The following is a 21,244-nucleotide window of genomic DNA, read 5'->3' on the forward strand; positions in this document are numbered from 1 at the left end:
TCCAGATATATCACCGCATGTTAGTTTGATGTGGGAAGAAAGTCCTAAGTGATGCAGGTAAGCTAAGCCCAAGAGATGCAACCCTGCACAGTGCCTTAGATAATAGGACATCCGTGCCCACAGCGATAAGGAACAAACTGAAGACATATTTGCAAAATAACCATATGAACCAAACAGAATAATTTCAAAATATTTACCACTCACTGTTGCTCTTCTATGGTCTTTCTTTGCATTGATGCTGCACGGATGACTGTCTCTTTTATTCATCCGGACATTCTACAAACATAAGTAGCATTCACATCACAGAAATGTCCAAACTGTACATGTTGTACATTTGATTCAAATGAAAAGACCCCGGTTGTGATTCCGACTTAGAACTACCCTAATCATAATAATTCATGTCAAACATTCAGAGATGACATTTATCCCCATATTTAACAAATGTCAAAACAATATTTTGACAACAAAGTCAGGGTCATTCAACACATACATTACATAGGAAATAACTTGTTCGACAATGCAGAGAGATCCTCACCGAGGTGAATATCATTCCATGAATTATTGCCACATTTTCTTGAAATGCAGATTAATGCAATGCAGTATTTACTTTTATTTCTAGGTTATTTGTTTGGCTTTTCCATGGCACCGTTTTGACAGAGATCTAACCTTGATATGACACTTTGTTCAGAAATGACATAAATAAGAGAATACTTTATTATTCCCGAGAAAATTTGGGTTACATTGTAAAAGCACAGAGAAACAAGTATAAGATTCATGATTTAAGTTAAATACACTCGACCGACCCGTAAAGATTCCGGGGTAGAATAGGTCTTCAGCAACCCATGCTTGCCGTAAAAGGCCATTATGCTTGTCGTAAAAGGCGACTAACGGGATCGGGTGGTCAGGCTCTCTGACTTGGTTGATGCATGTCATTGATCTCAATTCTGTGGCTCGATGCTCATGATATCAATCACTGGGTTGTCTGGTCCAGACTCGATTATTTACAGACCGCCGTCATATAGCTGAGTGCGGCGTTAAACAAGAAACCAACCTAAATACACTCATACATACACACACAAACACAACATCCAAACACCAGGGTTAGAAATTGGCACTAGTCATTTTGACATTTTAAAGGTTTTGCTATCATTTTAGGACTAGTGGACTGAAAGTGTTAGTTTCTACCGCTGCAAACACTAATCAACTAATTTATTGTGATAACATGCTTTGAAGTAAAATATATCGAATTAAACACACATCGTCTCATACAAACACAAATACATGTAGTTGTTAAACGTTGAAACAAGTTTACCTTCGAAATTAGTCCCCTACTCCAATTTACTCACCGACTCTGATTGGCAGACACAGCTCACTTGTTGTGAATGTATTTTTCACTTTAAAGTTTAAAGTACTCAATGTCAAGCTGAGACTGTATTTAAGAATCCTAACATGGTGCAATTTTTCACAATGGCCTTTCGATGTGTCATTTGAACATGTTGAAATGTTTTACAAGGGATATTTGTCAGTAAAAACTGATGCTATTTCTGCCCTTACATTACAACAAATAAATCAGCCAATATGGAACTATTTTATTGATATGTGGCAACAAACATACTTCAGGCTGTACAGTTTACAAATGGGTTAATATCTATGTCATCTTGTTCCTCCTTATGTCTGGGCAGTTGCTCGCTAAAATTTCGGAACTTCTTTACAGTTACAGACAGAAAAACTTGGGAAAAACGCAGATTTTTCATGATTAAACTCGATACAGGATTTAATATTGGAATACATATTTTGTACTAATGTAAAGAATTTCCCTTGGATACCATAAGTTAACATTTTTGACCAAAGACAAACTCTCGAAACGTTGTCAAAAGCTTTGGAAAAGTCAAAGAATGCACAGTACAATTTCTGTTTGTTGTGTTTTAGGAATTCTATAACTGAATTAAGAACAAACATGTTATCAACTGTTGAGTAACCTTTACGAAAACCGGCTTGGCAAGGGGATAATAAAGAGTTAATGTTTAAGAATCTGGATAATCTACAGTTAAGTATACATGTAAAAAGTTTTCCCAGACAGCTCAAAATAGTAATGGGTCTATACGAACTAGGATCACACGAGTCACCTTTACCTTTATAGATAGGTTTAATGACCCCAAATAACCATGAGTCGGGAACTTCACCTGTGTCAAGTACGACATTAAAAAGTTTCCCTAAAAATGGGAGAAATAAATCTATTGAGTCAATTATATAATCGTTTTCCATAAAGTCTTCACCTGATGCTTTATTTCTTTTCATTTGTGATACTGATTCACTAATTTCTTGTTGTGTTATGGCAACATTAAGAACTGAACAATCTAGGGGTACATGTGTGGAACTGTATCATCATACTCTTGTGCGTTTATATTCTTAAAGTATTCATATAGTTCATTAACACCAGGGGATGAGTCATTATGCGCACGCTTACGTTTACGCAGTAGTTTTCAGTAGTCCCTTGGGTTCTTCTTCTGCCAGTCTCTAATTTCAACGGCTAATTTACATTTATATCTTTTCATATATTTGTTCATACATTTCTTATACTGAAAGGCCTGATACCTGGGAAACCACATCCTGTGTCAATGAAATGTGATTATGCACCAGCGCCACCAGGAGTTTTCCTAATTAGGGGATGTGGCTCTCCCGGGACGTAGCCTTTATTTAATTAGACATGTGAGAAGCCAATTGAAAAGCCTTCACAGCAAAAGTATTGTACCCTAGCGGTGACATGTGCTTAGATGGTTGTTGTTCATGAAATTCTTCTGAACATCTTTATGCATAAATGCATATTGAACCAGTCACTGGCCTTCTACTGGAATGTTGTACACTTTATATATCAGGCCTCAATTATAACTAAATAACGCGACCTGTGTATTCTGCACATGTAGATGTTACACGCGGGCGATCAGGATCCCGCGTGTAACATCTACATGTGCAGAATACGCAGGTATTCATCAAAATTCAATCACAACTTTATAATCACACGATTCATGCCACAGTATCAAGCTACAAAGTACCATACCGTACATATTTCCGCACCTATCGATGCGAATCTGGCGAATTAGGAATGAAATTCTGCACAGCGAATTGCGGCGCCTTAGACGACTGTGAAACCTGTTCCTGAAACAAATAGGATTGTTTAAACTTGGTGGTGCTTAACATTTGCTGACATGTATACGTTTCTCAAAGAGAAGTGTACAGTGTAAAGTAAAATGTTGTCACATGACGTATATATTTCTTTGTGTCAGTGTGCCAAGTGTATCTGTACGTACCGATGGGCACGACACTGACACAGTTTATACTTTCAATGTTTTATTCGTCCACAAACGATTCCCTGGAACACATTTGAAAACAATAGATACTCAACATAACTTTGGACAAGTGATCTTAAATGTAAGACCAAATGGCAACATTCTGTCATGTGGTCAACAAACCTTTATCGTTTCCATTACGTTTCCGTTAAATGTTCAATATCGATAAATAAAGATCTACTCTGCAAAAATCAACAGACCTGGGTCATTGACAATGATGTGTGCCCATTTTTAACACTCGATTACCATCTTTTGGTTATATATATGACATTTATAATATGCATCTAAATCACGTTTGCGTTTCTTTTTATTGCAGAGATCATCTATATCAATCGAATTTAACGACACAACGTTACACGGATGAGATACTTCGGCCACGCGTCCTTCCCATTATGCAACAAGCCAAGTCAATTTCCATCAAGACAACGGACGACCTCACAGAGCTCCATGGTTGGTAGGGAAACGGGGTGCAGAATTATTTTCCTTTTGACATGGCTTCCCAACACCCTGGTTCAAAAAGACAACACATAGAGACAGACGAAAATACTACGCCCACTCGATCCAAACTATTGGCAACGTTTCTTAGTTATAGAAGCTTTAGACAAAGAACAAATCCAATTGAATCCATTTTCAATCTCCAAGGGTATCATTGGTATCTGCGGAGAGGTTAAACAAGTCACAAAGATTCGTTCTGGCTCTCTCCTTGCAGAATGTGCACGGAGACAACAACCTGTCAGTCTTCTCAAATTAAATGAGTTTGACATTATTAAAGTTGTTGTCTCAGTGCACAAGTCACTGAACTCATGTAAAGGCATTGTCCGTGACAAAACTCACTGCCTCTCCGGCATGCCCGAAGACGATATAGCCAAGGAACTTGAACAACAGTCGGTCACAACTGTCAAACGATTTACTTTTAAGAATGATGGTGTGGTTGAACCAATTAACACGTACCTCTTCACCTTAGACATGGATCGAAGTCCTGCCATGGCTCTTCTGTGTGTTACCGCTGCGATGACAAGCACGAGGAAACTGACTGCAGGAAGGATGTTTAGTGTTCAAACTACGGTGGGAACTATATGGCTTTTTTCAAAATCCTGCCCTGTGATGAAACGCGAGTCCCAAATCAAGAGAGTCAAGACCGAACAAAATGTCTCGTACCACGAAGCCAAGAAGAGGGTTAAAGGGCTCACCACAAGCATTTCCACCATCACCTATTCTGCTGCAGTCTCTCGTCATCCTGTCACTACTGCCTCTATCGACTGCCAGACTGATCTGATATGGGTCAAGTCTGTTCAACCACTTCCAGCTGCTGCAATTAAAAAAACAGCTGTGCCACCTTCGTCTGTAACACCTTTAAAACCAAAAATTGTCAAACATGTTGAGTCTCAGACTCTAAAACTAGTTACTGAGTCAGAACCAGAAATTGTTAAACTTACAATCAAGGAAAGAAGATTATTGAAAAAGAAGCAGCAGAACGAACAGCTGCAAACATCAAAGGCCACCTCTCCTTTAGAGGTCCATAATTCCTTTGGTCCCCTGGAAATGGAGGTAACTCCATCTTCACATGACAATAACAGGGGTACACCAAAGTCACGTTCGCGAGATATTTCACCTGTGGAAGCTCCACCATGAATCCACAACACATTATAAAATGGAATTACAGAGGTCTTAAGAAGAAGTTTAATGAAATACAACTTTTAATTCAAGATTTTAAACCGTCAGCTTTTTGTCTCCAAGAAACATATCTAAAAACACTGTTCCTTTGGATATCCGTCAGCACAGTTCTTACCACTCGTGATAAAGGTACAGGAGGTTCCTCTATCCTAGTGAAGCAGAGCATAATCCATAGCCCTGTTACACTTAACACTGCTCGACAAGTTGTTGCTGTCCGTGTTACTTTGAACATAGTGTTTACACTGTGTGCACTGTAACTTTCACCTTTCATAACTGTCAATCAGATCTTTAGACTTTGTACGATCAGCTCCCGAAGCCCTAAATGATCATTGGCGATTTAAATGGTCATAATCCCCTATCGGGGAGTACTGATACAAATAATAAGGGAAAAGTCCTTGAAGATTTTATCTCAAGTAATGATTTATTCATATGCATCTTCAATAATGGTTCTAATACCTATCATCATCCCGCCACTAACACATACTTTGCCCTTGACCTTTCACTGACAGATTCAAATATTTTAAACAAATTTTAATCGTTGGTCCATGATGACCTTTGTGGAAGTGACCATTTTCAAACAGTACTTACAACTATAAATCCGTCTGACGAACTACCTTTCACAAGGCGGAAGTTTACAAAGGCCAACTGTTCTTTATTCCAAACACTATGTACAGAAAAACTAAAACCTGAGAGTTTCAGGAATATTCATGATCGTATACATGTTTTTTGTCAGATCAGTTAAATGCTACTGGAGACCAAAGCATTCCTGCGTCATCTGCAAACACTCATATATGTAAACCATGGTTTGATAATGATTGTAAACAAGCTAGGAAAAATAGGAAGAAAGCCAAGAAATATTTCCGCAGACATCCCACTACCTACAACTTGAATACTGTTAAAATCACGGGCGCCAAAGCGAGACGTACCATTGAACAGAATAAACGGCAATCCTGGAGGAACTATGTATCAAAAATCGATTCCCGCACACCCATGTCCAAGGTGTGGAACATTATTCAAAAGATTAAGGGCAAAGGATCAGAATCTTGAGTTCACCATCTCAAAGGTGGTAATACACGTTCAACTACTATACCTGAAATTGCCAACAAACTTGATGAAACTTTGGCAAACCATTCCTCATCAGCAAACTATAATCCTAAATTTCAGAGGTTTCAAAAACAGCAGGAAAAGAAAAATGTCAATTTTAACTCGGATAATGGTGAGGACTATAGCAAAACATTTTCACTCCATGAATTACATACTGCCCTTGGGCAGGCTCATAAACCTGCAGCAGGAGCTGACAACAACCACTATTAGCTCCTGAAACACTTGCCCAATTCATGCCCAATTTTCAGAGGTTTCAAAAACAGCAGGAAAAGAAAAATGTCAATTTTAACTCGGATAATGGTGAGGACTATAGCAAAACAATTTCACTCCATGAATTACATGCTGCCCTTGGGCAGGCTCATGACACTGCGGCAGGAGCTGACAACATCCACTATTAGCTCCTGAAACACTTGCCCAATTCATGTTTGGAAACGTTACTTAATATATTTGATGAAATATGGACAACCGGAAATTTCCCCCCTTCGTGGCACAATGCTGTTATTATTCCTATTCCAAAGCATGGATGGGATCATACAGATCCACCCAATTACCGTCCAATATCATTAACTAGCTGTGCTTGTAAAACCATGGAGCGCATGGTCAACAATAAATAAGTCTGGAACTTGGTGACCATAACCTACTCAGTGACATCCACTGTGGTTTCCGAAAAGTACCATTGCCCATTTGGTGCGTTGAGAATCATTTATTAAAAATTCCATTGTCCATAAACAACATGTTGTATCAATATTTTTCGATCTGAGAAGGCATATGCTAATCAAAAGATTTGCATGAATTTGGATTGAGGGGCAGATTACCTCAGTTCATATCTCAATTTTTATGCAACAGACAAATTCAAGTACGAGTGGGCTCTACCCTGTCTGATCATTTCGATCATGATCAAGGCGTCCCTAACGGCAGTATACTATCAGGCACACTTAAAATTAAGCATTAAAATTAACAGTCTCACTAAAGTATTAAACAATAGCGTTAATAGTTCACTTCTTGTGTCGTAAATGCAAAGCGCCTAAGGATCCATATCAATATTTAGATGGTACTCCCATCAAGGTAGTAGAGGAGGCCAAATTCCTGGGCCTCTTATTTGACCATCATCTCACATTCTTACCACACATCAACTATCTCAAGGCAAAGTGCCTGAAGGCTCTCGACTTGTTAAAAGTCGTTTCATATTCCGAGTTGAGAGGGGATCAGACCACCCTCCTTCACTTGTACAGGTCGTTAATACGCTCCAAACTAGACTATGGTTCCACTGTCTATGGTGGAGCCTGTAAAAAGCAATTTAGAAGAATTAGAAAAAATACACCATCAGGGCAACATGCTCTGTCTTGGAGCTTTCGGGACAGTTTGTATGTGGAGGCCGATGAACCTTCACTCGAATAGCGCCGCATTAAACTTTCACTGCAATACATTACTAAATTGTATTCACATATCAAATCCAGGAAATGATTGCGTTTTCCGCACTCAATGTGAAAACCTGTTTCAAAATCTGTCCAACTTGATTCACCACCTCTACCACACATCACCGCAGCTAAAATAGATCTATATATAATATCACCTTCGCGAGTTCTGTCTTTTCCTCCCTGACAGATGGCCATGGCGAAGCCAGAAGTAGACCTCACTCTAACACAGCTAAAGAAATTCGAATCAAATACTTTGGTTTATCAACAAGCTTACAACCAGTTGCGAACAAAACATAATTCTCACAGATCCATTTTTACAGACAGGTCCAAGGATGGTGGCAAAGTTGCAAGTGCCACCATCATTGAATCCAGAACTGTCTCCTCAAGAATACCAGATACTAGTTCTATATTTATTAATTCTATTCTAACAGCTTTGACCAATATCAAACATCAAAAACAATCTAAAAATTTAATCATCTTTTCCTATTCGTTGGCTTTCTTTTAGGCACTGTAAAATGTCTCATCATATTAACCTATTATTCTAGATATTTTAGAACTCTTCTATGATCTCCCTCTGGCCAATGTGATACCGTCTTTGCCTGGTTACCAAGTCATGTAGGCATAACAGGTAACTCGAAAGCCGATGCTGCAGCTAAAGCAGTTCTTTATAAACCGTTATCTCCACTTCTGATCCCGTACAGTGATTCCAAACCAACCATCAAGAGTTATACTCGGGATCTCATGCAAGTGAGATGGGATACCCAGGTAGGAAGCTATAAACTTCACGAATTAAAACCAACAATAGGTCATACCTACTTGGGTTGTCAATCAAGACATGACGAGGTCGTTTTACGAAGATGTCGTAATGGCCACTATCGGTCTACCCACTAATATCTGCTGAAGACAGATGAGAACGAACCTCCTTAGTGTAATAAGGGCTCTGTCCAGGAGGTTAAAGTTCTGCAAAATTATTGTCTTCCTGTGTGACATGTAATCCTATCATAATCGATGTGACTATCATCAACCAGTGTTGAGTATTTGCTGAGTATTTTTTTAATATTGGCTAGTATTGTGCACAACCACCAGTAGCTAAAGTGATGACGTAAATCATGCTGGGGTGTCATACAGGAAGCCGAGGTACTGTAAGTCCACATGATCCCCAGCGAGGTGGCCTAGCTTTGGTTACTGGTAGCCTATAGCCCGTGTTTTAAAACTGCATACATGATATTGTTATGCTGAAATATGTTTCATAAATTGTTTTCAAATATAACTTTGCATAAGTAACTAAATTGTGAATATATTTAACTTGGTCTCGTCACTATATAGCTGAAATAATGCCGATGGGACGTTAAATTATAACCCACTCACTGTTACAGCAAGGCTCACAACAGCCTTTTTCAGGAATCACAACATCAAGGTCCTTCCATGGCCCTTCTGGTCTCCAGAAGTAAACCCAATCGAACATGTATTGAATATACTGGATCAACGACTGCAGGCAGAGTTAAATTCCTCAGAACTTGCGCCACGTCTGTTGGCGGCCTATACCACCAAATAATGTCCACTCCCTGTATACAGTTTCGTACAGGACATCCCCCAAGACGCCCGTAAACACGACGCCTACTTCACTGCCGGGGCGGTTTTCCAACGCAATCCTTGTATTGCCGTAGTTGTAGAGATGGCTGTGGTGGTTGTTTCACGTAAGTGACGTAGCCGTATGAATCTGCCCAATGCTATAGTAGTGAAACGTGGTCGACCGGATCTGTCGGTCACGAGTTGTCCCGTGTTTCTGATAACGGTTCCACAGTCTTGTGCTTGGTGCTGTGTGGCTACAGCTGAAGACGATTCTCCTGTTTGCACTCGACCGATGACGTTGTTGCGGTGGGCTTCCGTCAGTCGTGGCATGTTTTCGCTGTTCACTTCCTGTAAGATTGTGATGGCATGCAAATGAAAACCCAAAGTATTCATAGCCCACAATTGATGTTGCACGTACATGTCATATTGGTGTTTTTCGGAGCTAGGCTATAACGCGGTTGTGTTTTTGCGATTTTCCATCTTTTCGTCAAATGTCTGCAGTACCTAATTCTTTCCACACAAATCAATTTCAATCCAATCAGAAATTCCTAATTCATCTTTAGTATTAAGTTTGTATGGATGTCGACAACACTGTCAGATATATACGACTTTACAACTTTTGCGTTTCCTTTTGTGCAGAGTATATCATTAAACACGAAATTTGTAAACGTAGCCTAATTTGTTCGCTTCCGCGGAGCTGGTCATGAGAAAAAAACCACATCACAATTTCACCAAATGTCCAAGTCCCTCTTCCATGGGCAAGGCTACTGATAAATGAAAATGCTCCGAGGAACATCTATTCAAATGTCGTATGTAATGATTTACACGTAAATTGTTTTGGAGAAAATCTACTTATTACATTTACGTTGTATGAGATGTCAATTAGAGCAAAATTTTGTGCAGAATGGCTTGTGTGTTTACACGTAGACGTTCTTTACGACCACGAGCATTGTACTGAGAGATCTAATTTCGCAAACACGCTCGAGGCGAATCGTGAGTCCGAAATCACCGCAAAGGGATCCTGGCACAGTTAGCCAACGGGCACAGGTGTGCACAACGTTGGCGACAATTTCAACAACTAAACAGCACAGGCACTCGTGAAGAGCAACCTCCTCGTGGTGAGTGCTGGGTAGCGCTAATAGCTCTTCCCCCGTGTGGACTCGGGGTAGAATTTGTCCACAGCACTCCATTGCTGGTCGTACAAGGCGACGAAATTGGGCAACCTGTTTGCCGTGGGTTGCGCCCCTGTGTCGGTGGAGGAAGGGATTCTGGTGGTTGAGGGCACTGGTTCCAGGAACAGTGTTCCTTTGCCCAACACACCACTTTGACCCTAACTTCACCTAGACGGGTGGTAGAATGGGCCCGGTTCTATCAATCGGCTGGTCATGCCATGCCCTGTGTATGGTACACATTCATGTTAATTATGTTCTGTATTTTTGAATACTGTAAATGAATGTTCTCCTTGAAAATTATATGTACAAATTTGCCTAGAGTCCCATGCCTGAAGGCGGTGGCTCATGGGCCAATCTGGTAATGTTGACCTCCAAACTCAGTATGTATCCAATTTCTTGTCATGGGCAGAACCAGCCTGGCATTTATTTTGGTATACAGATATTGCTGTTTGTGTCATATTTTCTGGAGTATAACAACCCTGTAGCCCTGGTGTATGCATCTTGGAGATCCGGTGCTTTGCAACACTGTCTATTATGATACTCCGTGGTGGGTGGGGAGCAGGGTTGCTGAATCACTTCAACATAATCATGGCTAACTCACACTCTGGTTCAAAAAGACGTCATTTGGACTCTAGTTCTTCTGATGAAGCTGATACTCTTCCTGATTCCTGGGCTCGATTCCTTGTGATCGAAGCCACAGATCATGAACCACTAAAACTAAATCCCTTTGCTGTATCCAAAGCAATTCATGGATGTTGTGGAGAAGTCAAAAATGTCACACGACTGCGTACTGGATCTCTTCTGGTTGAATGCTTGAGGAAACAGCAATCTCTAAATTTATTATCAATCACACACTTTGCTAATGTTGAGGTTGCTGTTTCTAAGCATAGAACATTGAACTCTTGTCGTGGCATTGTTCGCGACAGGACACGTTCACTTTCAGACATGTCAGAAGATGAGATTGTTTCGGAACTCAAACATCAAGGAGTACTATCTGTCAAACGTTTTACCCGTAAGGATGACAAGTCAAATATCATTCAAACAAACACCTATTTGTTCACCTTTGCCCGTCCATCGGTTCCACAATCAATAAAAGCAGGTTATGTCAACATCGGAGTGGATGTGTATGTCCCCAATCCACTCCGATGCTACAAGTGTCAAAAGTTTGGTCACGGTTCGAAAACATGTAGACGCCCCATGGTTTGTCATCGTTGTGGTGGCAACCATGAGAGTATGGATTGTACTAAGGATCTACAGTGTTCAAACTGTGAAGGCCAACACATGGCCTCTTCTAAATACTGCCCTGTATATCAAACAGAAACCCAAATACTAAAACTGAAATGTGAAAAAAACATCTCTTTTGCAGAGGCTAGGGAGCTTGTTGCCAGTCAATCAACAGCTCCTTCAACTCTGAATTATTCTGCTGCCGTGACCAAATCTGCTAAACAATTCTCATCTGTACTGTGTCAGACTGATTTGACATGGGTCAATTCAAATCGACCTGTTCCAAGTACTTCCGTCACTGCTATCACTGAACGTAAATCCACATCACTATCGTATGGTGTTCAGGCTGAAACTCAGACTTCGTCTGAAGCATCTCCTGAAGCTGCTACTGAAACTTCTACTGCAGCATTGCCTGAAACATCTCCTGAAGAACCATCTTCTCTGGAACGAAAATCATCTAAAAAACAAAGAAAAAAGTTAAATAGAAATCAATCACCCAGTACCCCCTCTTCTTCGGAAGTAACTACTCACAACTCCTTTAGTGCTTTAGACATGGAGGTGACTCCATCGTCAGACAGTAGCGAAAGGTGTTCCTCTTCCTCACGTTCACGTGAGAGATCTCCCATTGAGCCACCGTGAATCAATCATCACATTTAATACAATGGAACTGTAGAGGACTTAAGAATAATTATAATGATTTACAACTTTTAATTCAGGATTTCAAACCATCGGCGATGTGTCTTCAAGAAACATATTACAAAGACACTGATCACTTCGATATAAGAGGTTATACCTCCTACAATGTCTTTTCACCTCCAGGGGCAAAAGCCACTGGAGGTTCTTCAATATTCATGCAAAACGGCGTTATCCATAGCCCTGTTCAACTTGCTACTCCTCTTCAAGCTGTTGCCGTCCGTGTAACCTTACACATAGTTTTTACTTTGTGTTCGCTCTATATTCCACCATCTTCTTCCCTTCGACAGTCTGAACTTCAGGCTCTTTATGATCAACTACCCAAGCCCTGTATTATTATGGGTGATTTAAATGGGCACAATCCACTCTGGGGTAGTGTTCAGACAAATAACAAGGGTAAACTTTTGGAAGATTTCATTTCAAACAACGACTTGTGTATACATAATGATGGTTCAAACACATATCTACATCCCGGTACAGGTACCTACTCTGCTCTTGATTTATCACTCACTCACTCTGATTTATTAAACGAATTTGAATGGTCCGTCCACGAAGACCTCTGTGGCAGTGATCATTTCCCTACCATTTTAAAACCTGTCTTACCTTCAGATGTTCCTCCTTCAACAAGATGGAACTTCACTAAGGCCAACTGGCCTTTATTTGAAATGCTCGCATCCAAAAAATTGAAGCCTGACCTATTTATTGACGTGACTGATCCTGTGCAATTATTTTCTGATGAATTAAACAAAATCGCTGATGAATGTATTCCTAAGTCCTCTACAAATCCACACATCCGTAAACCATGGTTCAACAATGACTGCAAACAAGCTAGGAAGGCACGGAAAAAGGCTGAACACTATTTCCGTCGTCATCCAATGGTTCATAATTTGAATAAATATAAAATCTTAAATGCTAAAGCCAGGCGTACGTTTAAACAAAATAAACGGCAATCTTGGCAACATTATGTTTCCAAAATAAACTCACGAACGCCCATGTCCAAGGTATGGAACATGATACAGAAAATTAAAGGTAAGGGTTCTAAAAGTAGTACCCACCATCTTAAGTCTGGGGATGACCTTATAACAAATAAATCGGATATTGCAAATAAACTCGGTGAAACGTTAGCGAAACATTCTTCTTCCTCAAATTATGTCCCTCAATTCCAAAAATTTCAAAAACAGCAGGAAAAGAAAACTATAAATTTTAAATCCGATAATGGGGAAGACTATAATGAAATATTTTCGATCCATGAACTTCATACTGCTCTTGGACAAGCTCATGATACTGCTACAGGAGCTGATAATGTACACTACCAACTCCTGAAGCACTTGCCAGAATCGTGTTTAGAAACCCTTTTGTTGATTTTTGATGATATATGGACAACAGGTCAGTTTCCTTCTTCCTGGCGTGATGCTATAGTTATACCCATACCGAAACCTGGACGGGATCACAGTGATCCCTCAAATTATAGACCCATTTCATTGACCAGTTGCGTTTGCAAAACCATGGAACGCATGGTCAACAATAGATTAACATGGTACTTGGAATCAAATAATTTAATTACAAATATTCAGTGTGGCTTTCGAAAGAATCGAAGTACCGTTGACCATTTAGTACGGTTAGAATCATTTGTTAAAAATGCAATAATAAATAAACAACATGCAGTGTCTATCTTTTTCGACTTAGAAAAAGCATATGACACTGCATGGAAACATGGTATTTTAAAAGATTTACACGATTTTGGATTACGTGGCCGTTTGCCGCAATTCATATCTGAGTTTTTAACCGACAGGCATTTTCAAGTCCGCGTGGGTTCTACCCTGTCTGATCATTATCATCAGGATCAGGGTGTCCCACAAGGCAGTATTTTGTCTGTCACTTTATTTAGTATTAAAATTAATAGCCTTTCAAAAGTTTTAAGCAATTCAATTGATGGATCACTGTTTGTTGATGATTTTAATATTTCATGCTGTGGTAAAAATATGAATACTGTCGAAAGGCAACTGCAATTGTGTCTAAATAAAATTCATAAATGGGCATTAGAAAATGGTTTTAAATTTTCAAAATCTAAAACAAACTGCATCCACTTTTGCAGAAAATACAAACCTCATAAAGACCCAGAACTAGTTTTAGCTGGCAATCCTATTAAAGTTGTAAAGGAGGCCAAGTTTTTGGGCATCATTTTCGATCACCATTTGACCTTCTTACCGCATATAAAGTATTTGAAAAATAAATGTCTGAAAGCACTTGACTTGCTGAAAGTTGTTTCAAATTCCAAGTGGGGAGGGGATCAGAAAACCCTCCTCCAACTTTACAGAGCACTTATCCGATCTAAACTGGATTATGGCTCCATCATTTATGGTGGAGCCTGTAAAAGTAATTTAAAATTATTGGATACAATTCATCATCAAGGTCTGAGGCTTTGCCTTGGTGCCTTCAGGACTTCACCCATTAATAGTCTGTATGTGGAGGCTGATGAGCCATCCCTAAAACACCGTCGCATAAAATTGTCTTTACAATATGTCTCTAAATTATATTCTAATCACTCGAATCCAGCATATGACTGTGTTTTTAATCCCCTTTACGAAAATCTCTATAAAAAAAATCATCTCTTATTCCACCACTTGGAATAAGAATACAATACCATATTTCTGCTGCTAAAATAAATCTTGACACTATAGCCCCTACTCAGCTTTTGTCTTCTCCGCCATGGCAGTTAGTGAAACCAGTGGTGGACCTAACCTTAACTAAACAAAAGAAATCTGAAACAAACCTGCTGGTTTATCAACAACAATATAATGAATTAAGAAATTCATATGATACTTACAAATCAATCTTTACAGATGGATCCAAGGATGGTGACACCGTTGCCAGTGCCACTGTCATTGGATCCAAGACTATCTCATCCAGATTACCTGATAACTGTTCTATTTTCACAGCAGAAGCCAATGCCATTCTAGTAGCTCTCAAATATATTAGTACACAGTCAAAATATCAGAGGTTTATTATATTTTCTGATTCTCTTTCGTGCCTGCAGGCTATTCATAATATGTCACATCAACATCCACTTTTACTCGAAATTATTGAATTGTTTACTTCTCTAGCTACTGGCCAATACGACATCGTTTTTTGTTGGTTACCCAGCCATGTCGGAATTGTTGGTAACACCATGGCCGATAATGCTGCAAAAGCAGCACTCAACAAATCTGTGACACCACTTCTGATCCCGTACACTGATTTCAAACCCATGATTAGATCTTACATCCGAGATTTAATGCAGCAGAAGTGGGACGCCCAAGTAGGTATCAATAAATTACATGAAATTAAACCTAATATTGGTTACACCTACTTGGGCTGTCAGTCCAGATTTGAAGAGGTCATTTTAAGACGATGTCGTATTGGTCACTCACGATACACTCAGGAGTATATTTTAAAAGGTGAAGATCCTCCATTCTGCATCCCTTGTGATGAAAGAATCACAGTCAAGCATGTCCTGCTTGACTGTGTTGATTTTGCCATCACAAGGGATAACTATTTCAAAGTTTCATCACTCAAGGATCTTTTTAACCTAAGCTCTCATTTAATTCTTGGATTTTTAAAGGAAATTGAATTGATTAATAAATTTTGATGTCTACAGTTATATATTTTATAAATTGGTAGTATATAGTTCTTAACTGAGATTGTAAGTGGTTGTACCCTTGATGGGGGTTGAAGTAGCGTAAAATTATTGTCCCCCTGAGAGGGTGCGTAACCCCTCTTCATTTAAAGTAATTTATATATACCAGGTTTTTAATTGTAGAATATTTGTTAGTTTTAATTTTGGCTAAACTTGTCCATAATCACCAGTAACTGAAGGGATGGTGTAAATCCTGCCGGGGTCCTTGCAGGTAGCAAAGGTACTGTAAGTCCCCATGGTCCCCGGTATGGTGACCTACCTTTTGGTTGCTGGTGATCTATAGCCCACTTTTACGTTGTATTGTAACGTATTGTATTATATGAATTGTGAATTTTTATGATCATTTACTAGTTTTAAACCTACACCTGTGATAATCTAGTACTTTTACTGTCCTTTGTCGACAGGTTTATATTCTAAATTGATGTATTGTCTAATTTGTTATAGTCACTATATGGCTGAAATATTGCCGATGTGACTTTAAATCTTAACTCACTCACTCACTCACTAAACAGCACAAGACAGAAACTGCATGTTGCAGCTGTTATCATGCAAGCATGTTATTAGTTTGTTGCCAATAAATGAAACATATGTTAAGCAAATAGTAGTACTAATGTTTAATCAACCTATAATGTTCATTAGAAACTTCTTTGTTAAAATGGGCATCCTGAGTACGTTCGGGCGGCGATGAACACGAAAATAAATACGACGCATATTAAAACCAATTAAAACTGAGATTAATGGCTTCACATACCACCTGCGTCACATTAACGATGAATATGCATCTTGTTGAAAATCTTGATTACATTAACTGAATAATTACTATGATTGATACCATTAGAACACAGCTACTTAAGAAAATGTCTTTGGGTTGTTACGTATCAGTCATTCATACAAACATGTAATCTGTTGAGCTATGAACTATTAATAAAGGTAATGCGTAAATATGAACAAACTGCAAGGAAGGACTTGAGATGAGATGCCCATAACTACTTTGGTAAATGACTCTCAGAATCACGTCTGTAACATTAAATTAATGATTTCGACCATTGGTTTTTAAATGTTTCTTGCTCCCTCCACAACGTCGTGTTCCTGCAAACAGAACATATTTCGTTACGTCGGGATTGAACAAGAAATACACATAAAGTCGCTGTGATTCCTAGGATCAATAGTATATGGTATGTTGTTATTTTCATGAGACATTAAGAATATGTGACATTTTTTTATGAATAACAATTTCGTTGTCGTTTGTCATGTTTTAAAGTTATTTCTTGCCTCCTCACCAGACTGAATAAATCAATTACATAGGTTGATTAAGGAAGTAGATGAATTAGGCGAAGTAGGTTTGAGATGGGATACGGTTTATGTACAAAGATAACAGGATAATAGGCGAGCCAACAGGGACAAGGAAGGGAAGTCAAAGAAGGCAGGGTGGAAACGGATGGAGTTTAACAATATAACTATATAAGTGTGTGTGTGTGTGTGTGTGTGTGTGTGTGTGTGTGTGTGTGTGTGTGTGTGTGTGAAAATGACGACTGTCTATATCACGGAGTATATACTGGGCAAATATACACAGACAGCACGGGACAGGTTTGGACTAGGGATTCACAATGCTGGATTTGCTATTGAAAGAACAGGAAAAAGGTTATACGTGTGTAATCAAACATTAATAGACCATATTTTTATACCAGATTTTATTTTGACACCTAATGGGGCATAATAAGGTTGCATTAGTTATATATGTTGTTCTACAGATGTACTTTTACAGAAATAGTTTTTTACACTAAAATTTGCAAACTAAAATGAAATGGAATTCATTACAAATGTTTCAATGACACGCAGTTTGGTTTTCTCTATCGATATTGTCCAAAATCACATTTTAGTAGGGTGCCTATGATTTTTTTATTCATGAGACACGGGTGCATGGATTATATGATAATAACAACAGATACGGTTCTAACATAAATAAATTGTTGTACATAACTAAATATGTCTTTTTCTTTGGTGGACCTTTCTGTGGTTGTACGCTATGACTGCTCAAACTATTCATTTAATGTATATAATTACATTTTAGACAATCATTACTATGTCTTAACCACATGAAGTTGCTATCGTTTAGCATAAGTTTTACCCTAATTTCCAGCATCACAAATCTGCATCCTTCACTAATGCAACTTCATTAAAGGATATTAAGTCTGCTATAGAACCAGAGAAGTATATAAGTATGTTAGATGATAAATCGCTTGTTAGGGCATTATGTAAATTCAGAGTGTCATTACACAATTTCAGTGTAAATTTTATACGTAGATGTGAAAAAAGGACGTTGAAATCTGTAAAAACTGTCAATTAGAAGAAACTGAGGATACATTATATGTTTTATTAGTATGTGATAAGTATGAACATCTTGGAGCAAAGTGTATTCCGATGTTTAACAATAGGCCTAAAACAAGATGTTAATTATCAGTCTTATAAAATCTGCCTGTCTGTCTGTCATATCGCGATGGTGGCTTGATATCTGAAATAACACGCCAAGTTATATACATATTCTTTCACAGTTTCAGTTGGTACATTGTTTAAATGACAAATATGTGGTTTACGTACGTAGGCTGAAAAAGGTAACTTTTGTTGTGCTAGCATTTACGTTCAGTTTCCACATATGGCAATGAACTGCAAATGTTTCTAGAGCGTTTTGCAATTCGTCACATGTTTCGGTAAATGATACATTATTATCAGCATATAATAAGACCAACGACTCACAGGTACAAATCTAATTGATTTTGGACTAAGTTATTGACTGTATTAATTACATTATTTTCAGACTGACATATACCAAAGTTTGTGTCGTTTAACAATTGGATCTCGTTATTGTTTTCAAGCTTGTTTTTAACATAAATCTGTGATATGTTACTGCTCATTTTACTTTCCTTCCATGGCAGGCTGTTTTTGAAAGCAAATGTATTACTTTGTCTAAATATTAGTCATATTATCATCACATGTCAGGTGCTGGATTTCTTGTCTTGCTGAAGTAATTGAGTTGCAGATACAATGCTCTTCGGGTAAGGGTGGCAATGGGTGATTTATTGGACAGGGGACAACACTGACAGCGCAACATCTGATCATGATAAAGACAGACCTCACCCACAACGTATTGTAGAGGATTTCCTTTACGCCAACGTCAACATCAACATGATATCTTGGCCAGTGCCCTCTTGTCGCCAATCGAGCATATCTGGGACGACCTGACTTGACGTGTTCAACACAGATCACACCCGCTGATTAACAGCCAAGATCTAAGCCAGACTGTGAATGAAGAGTGTAATAATTGCATTATGGTCAAATCATATTTCATACACATTCTTATGCACACTTATCCATGCAGAGGGTAGCCCCCTTAAGAATGCTCACCACGTTACCATGGTCTTTATTGTCCTGTGGTTACATTAATATATTGCTACTTCTGATAAAGTTTTATTTGATCGTCAGGTAATAGCAATATGAACTGGGTAAACATTTCCTGCTTGTTTCGTTTTTTGCACCGTCACACATGGGTGTATACCCTCTTTTTGCCAAGAAGTTTATATTATTAGTTCAGTCATTCATTTAATAAAGGGCAGCACTTCAATGGCGTAACAACATTACAATATGTTATCATTGATTAATAGATTCCCATCTTTATAAGCTATATTAAGGTGCATATTGTAATTATTACCGAAAGGTATCCGTCCGGTAACGCCATAGTCAATGTCATGACACTATACATGGTAATTATGATAACTCTTAGTATGGAAAGTTTGTGGTGTTAATCGGTATAAGATGTAAAGAGTTGCTATTATGTGAACCATTGCACACATTTATCCCTAGAGGAGTTGGCAAACCAAGACATGTAGGACATTGGGGTACCTGTTTGGAGGTATCTTAGTTAGGATTGGCGCGAGCTAATTGGATGTGTTAAAGATGTATAACAACTGAAACACTTTATATCAAAGTTTTCTTTTTTATCGATACACATCGTGGTACTGAATGCATGTATCTTCATAAAGAACTGACTCAACGAGTTAGCCTCTGCTCAAATGTCGGTCAGAAGGACTATTTGTCAAATATGCAGCATTCACTGACAATATATAGCGTTGCTGAACAAAGCCTATAAATCATAAGCAAACTGTAACTGAATCGATGTCCCTAACTCGATTCAGTCTGCATCCATGGAATATGAAGTTATGCTACTGATTATTTACATTAAAAATCGAATGGTTAAAAAAAGTGTCGACAGAACAGGATATAATTTATATATTATGTTAGGCATATTGCTCGTTTAATTGCATAATGGTGCATCAATTTGGTCATATATTTGATTTAGATCAATTATCCACAAGACTGCATGACAAGTGGGATGACTTCAACTTTCCAACAGTCAATTTTCCCTTCATGTTGAACAACATTCCAGCAGCGTCAACCTTTGGTGACTATCACTTTTCTCTTTCTAACTGGGCGGTCGGGTAGCCTAGTGGTTTAAGCGTTGGCTCGTCACGCTGAAGGCCCGGGTTCGATTCCCGACATTGGTACAATGTGTGAAGCCCATTTCAGGTGTCCCCCGCCGTGATATTGTTGGAATATTGCTAAAAGCGGAGTAAAATCAAACTCACTCACTCACTCTCTGTCCAACTAAGAATATGAGAGATAATCTCAGAATAATCAGTCAAGATTCAACAAATGTTTATAGAATGGAATGAGTTTATTTTCAGTAAAGAGTCCACCGGCCCATTATACAATATGGATACAGTGGATTACAACAATAGAGCCAGATAATACAAGTGATATACATAGTGAAACAATTGAATTATTGCATACATTTGAAAAATTATTGTTGTTTCTTACAAGCAAGAAAAATATAGTGAGCTAATTCATTAATAACATGTTCGTTTTGGCAAGACATAAGAGTGCAAAATTTATCAAATGAAGGTTGGGAATGGTAATATTTAGGTATAAGACTATTTCTTAGATCTGAATAATACTGACATTCAATGCCAAAAAGTCCGTGTTTCAATTACACAGACTACACAAAATGGACAGAAGCGTTCATCTCTAGAAAGACCAATCTGATGAAACAAACAAAACGAAAATTCATCTAGAATATAGTTAGTCGTAAAACCTTTCAAACTCATCAGGAAGCGTTCATCTCTAGAAAGACCAATCTGATGAAACAAACAAAACGAAAATTCATCTAGAATATAGTTAGTCGTAAAACCTTTCAAATTCATCAGGATGGCATGCCCAAAGACATATCCCAAAATATAATTGTCACTACATTTAGGGTCAGAGGGCAAATTTCCAGATTCTTGTAATGGCGGCTTCAACACTGGTGTCAGC

The 21,244-nt window shown here is 38.5% G+C and overlaps 1 protein-coding gene across 1 annotated transcript; it reads left to right on the forward strand.

Annotated features, from left to right (window-relative positions):
* The first annotated feature begins 3,739 nt into the window (after positions 1-3,739).
* LOC139467651 (uncharacterized) lies at positions 3,740-4,979 on the forward strand. Its single transcript, XM_071249174.1, has 2 exons — positions 3,740-3,797; positions 4,057-4,979. Exons 1-2 carry the CDS (start codon positions 3,740-3,742, stop codon positions 4,977-4,979), a joined length of 981 nt encoding a protein of 326 aa, XP_071105275.1.
* Positions 4,980-21,244: the final 16,265 nt, after the last annotated feature.

The sequence above is a fragment of the Haliotis cracherodii genome, unplaced genomic scaffold (genome assembly GCF_022045235.1).
Source record: "Haliotis cracherodii isolate W230 unplaced genomic scaffold, xgHalCrac1.p SCAF_2, whole genome shotgun sequence".
NCBI lineage: Eukaryota > Metazoa > Mollusca > Gastropoda > Lepetellida > Haliotidae > Haliotis > Haliotis cracherodii.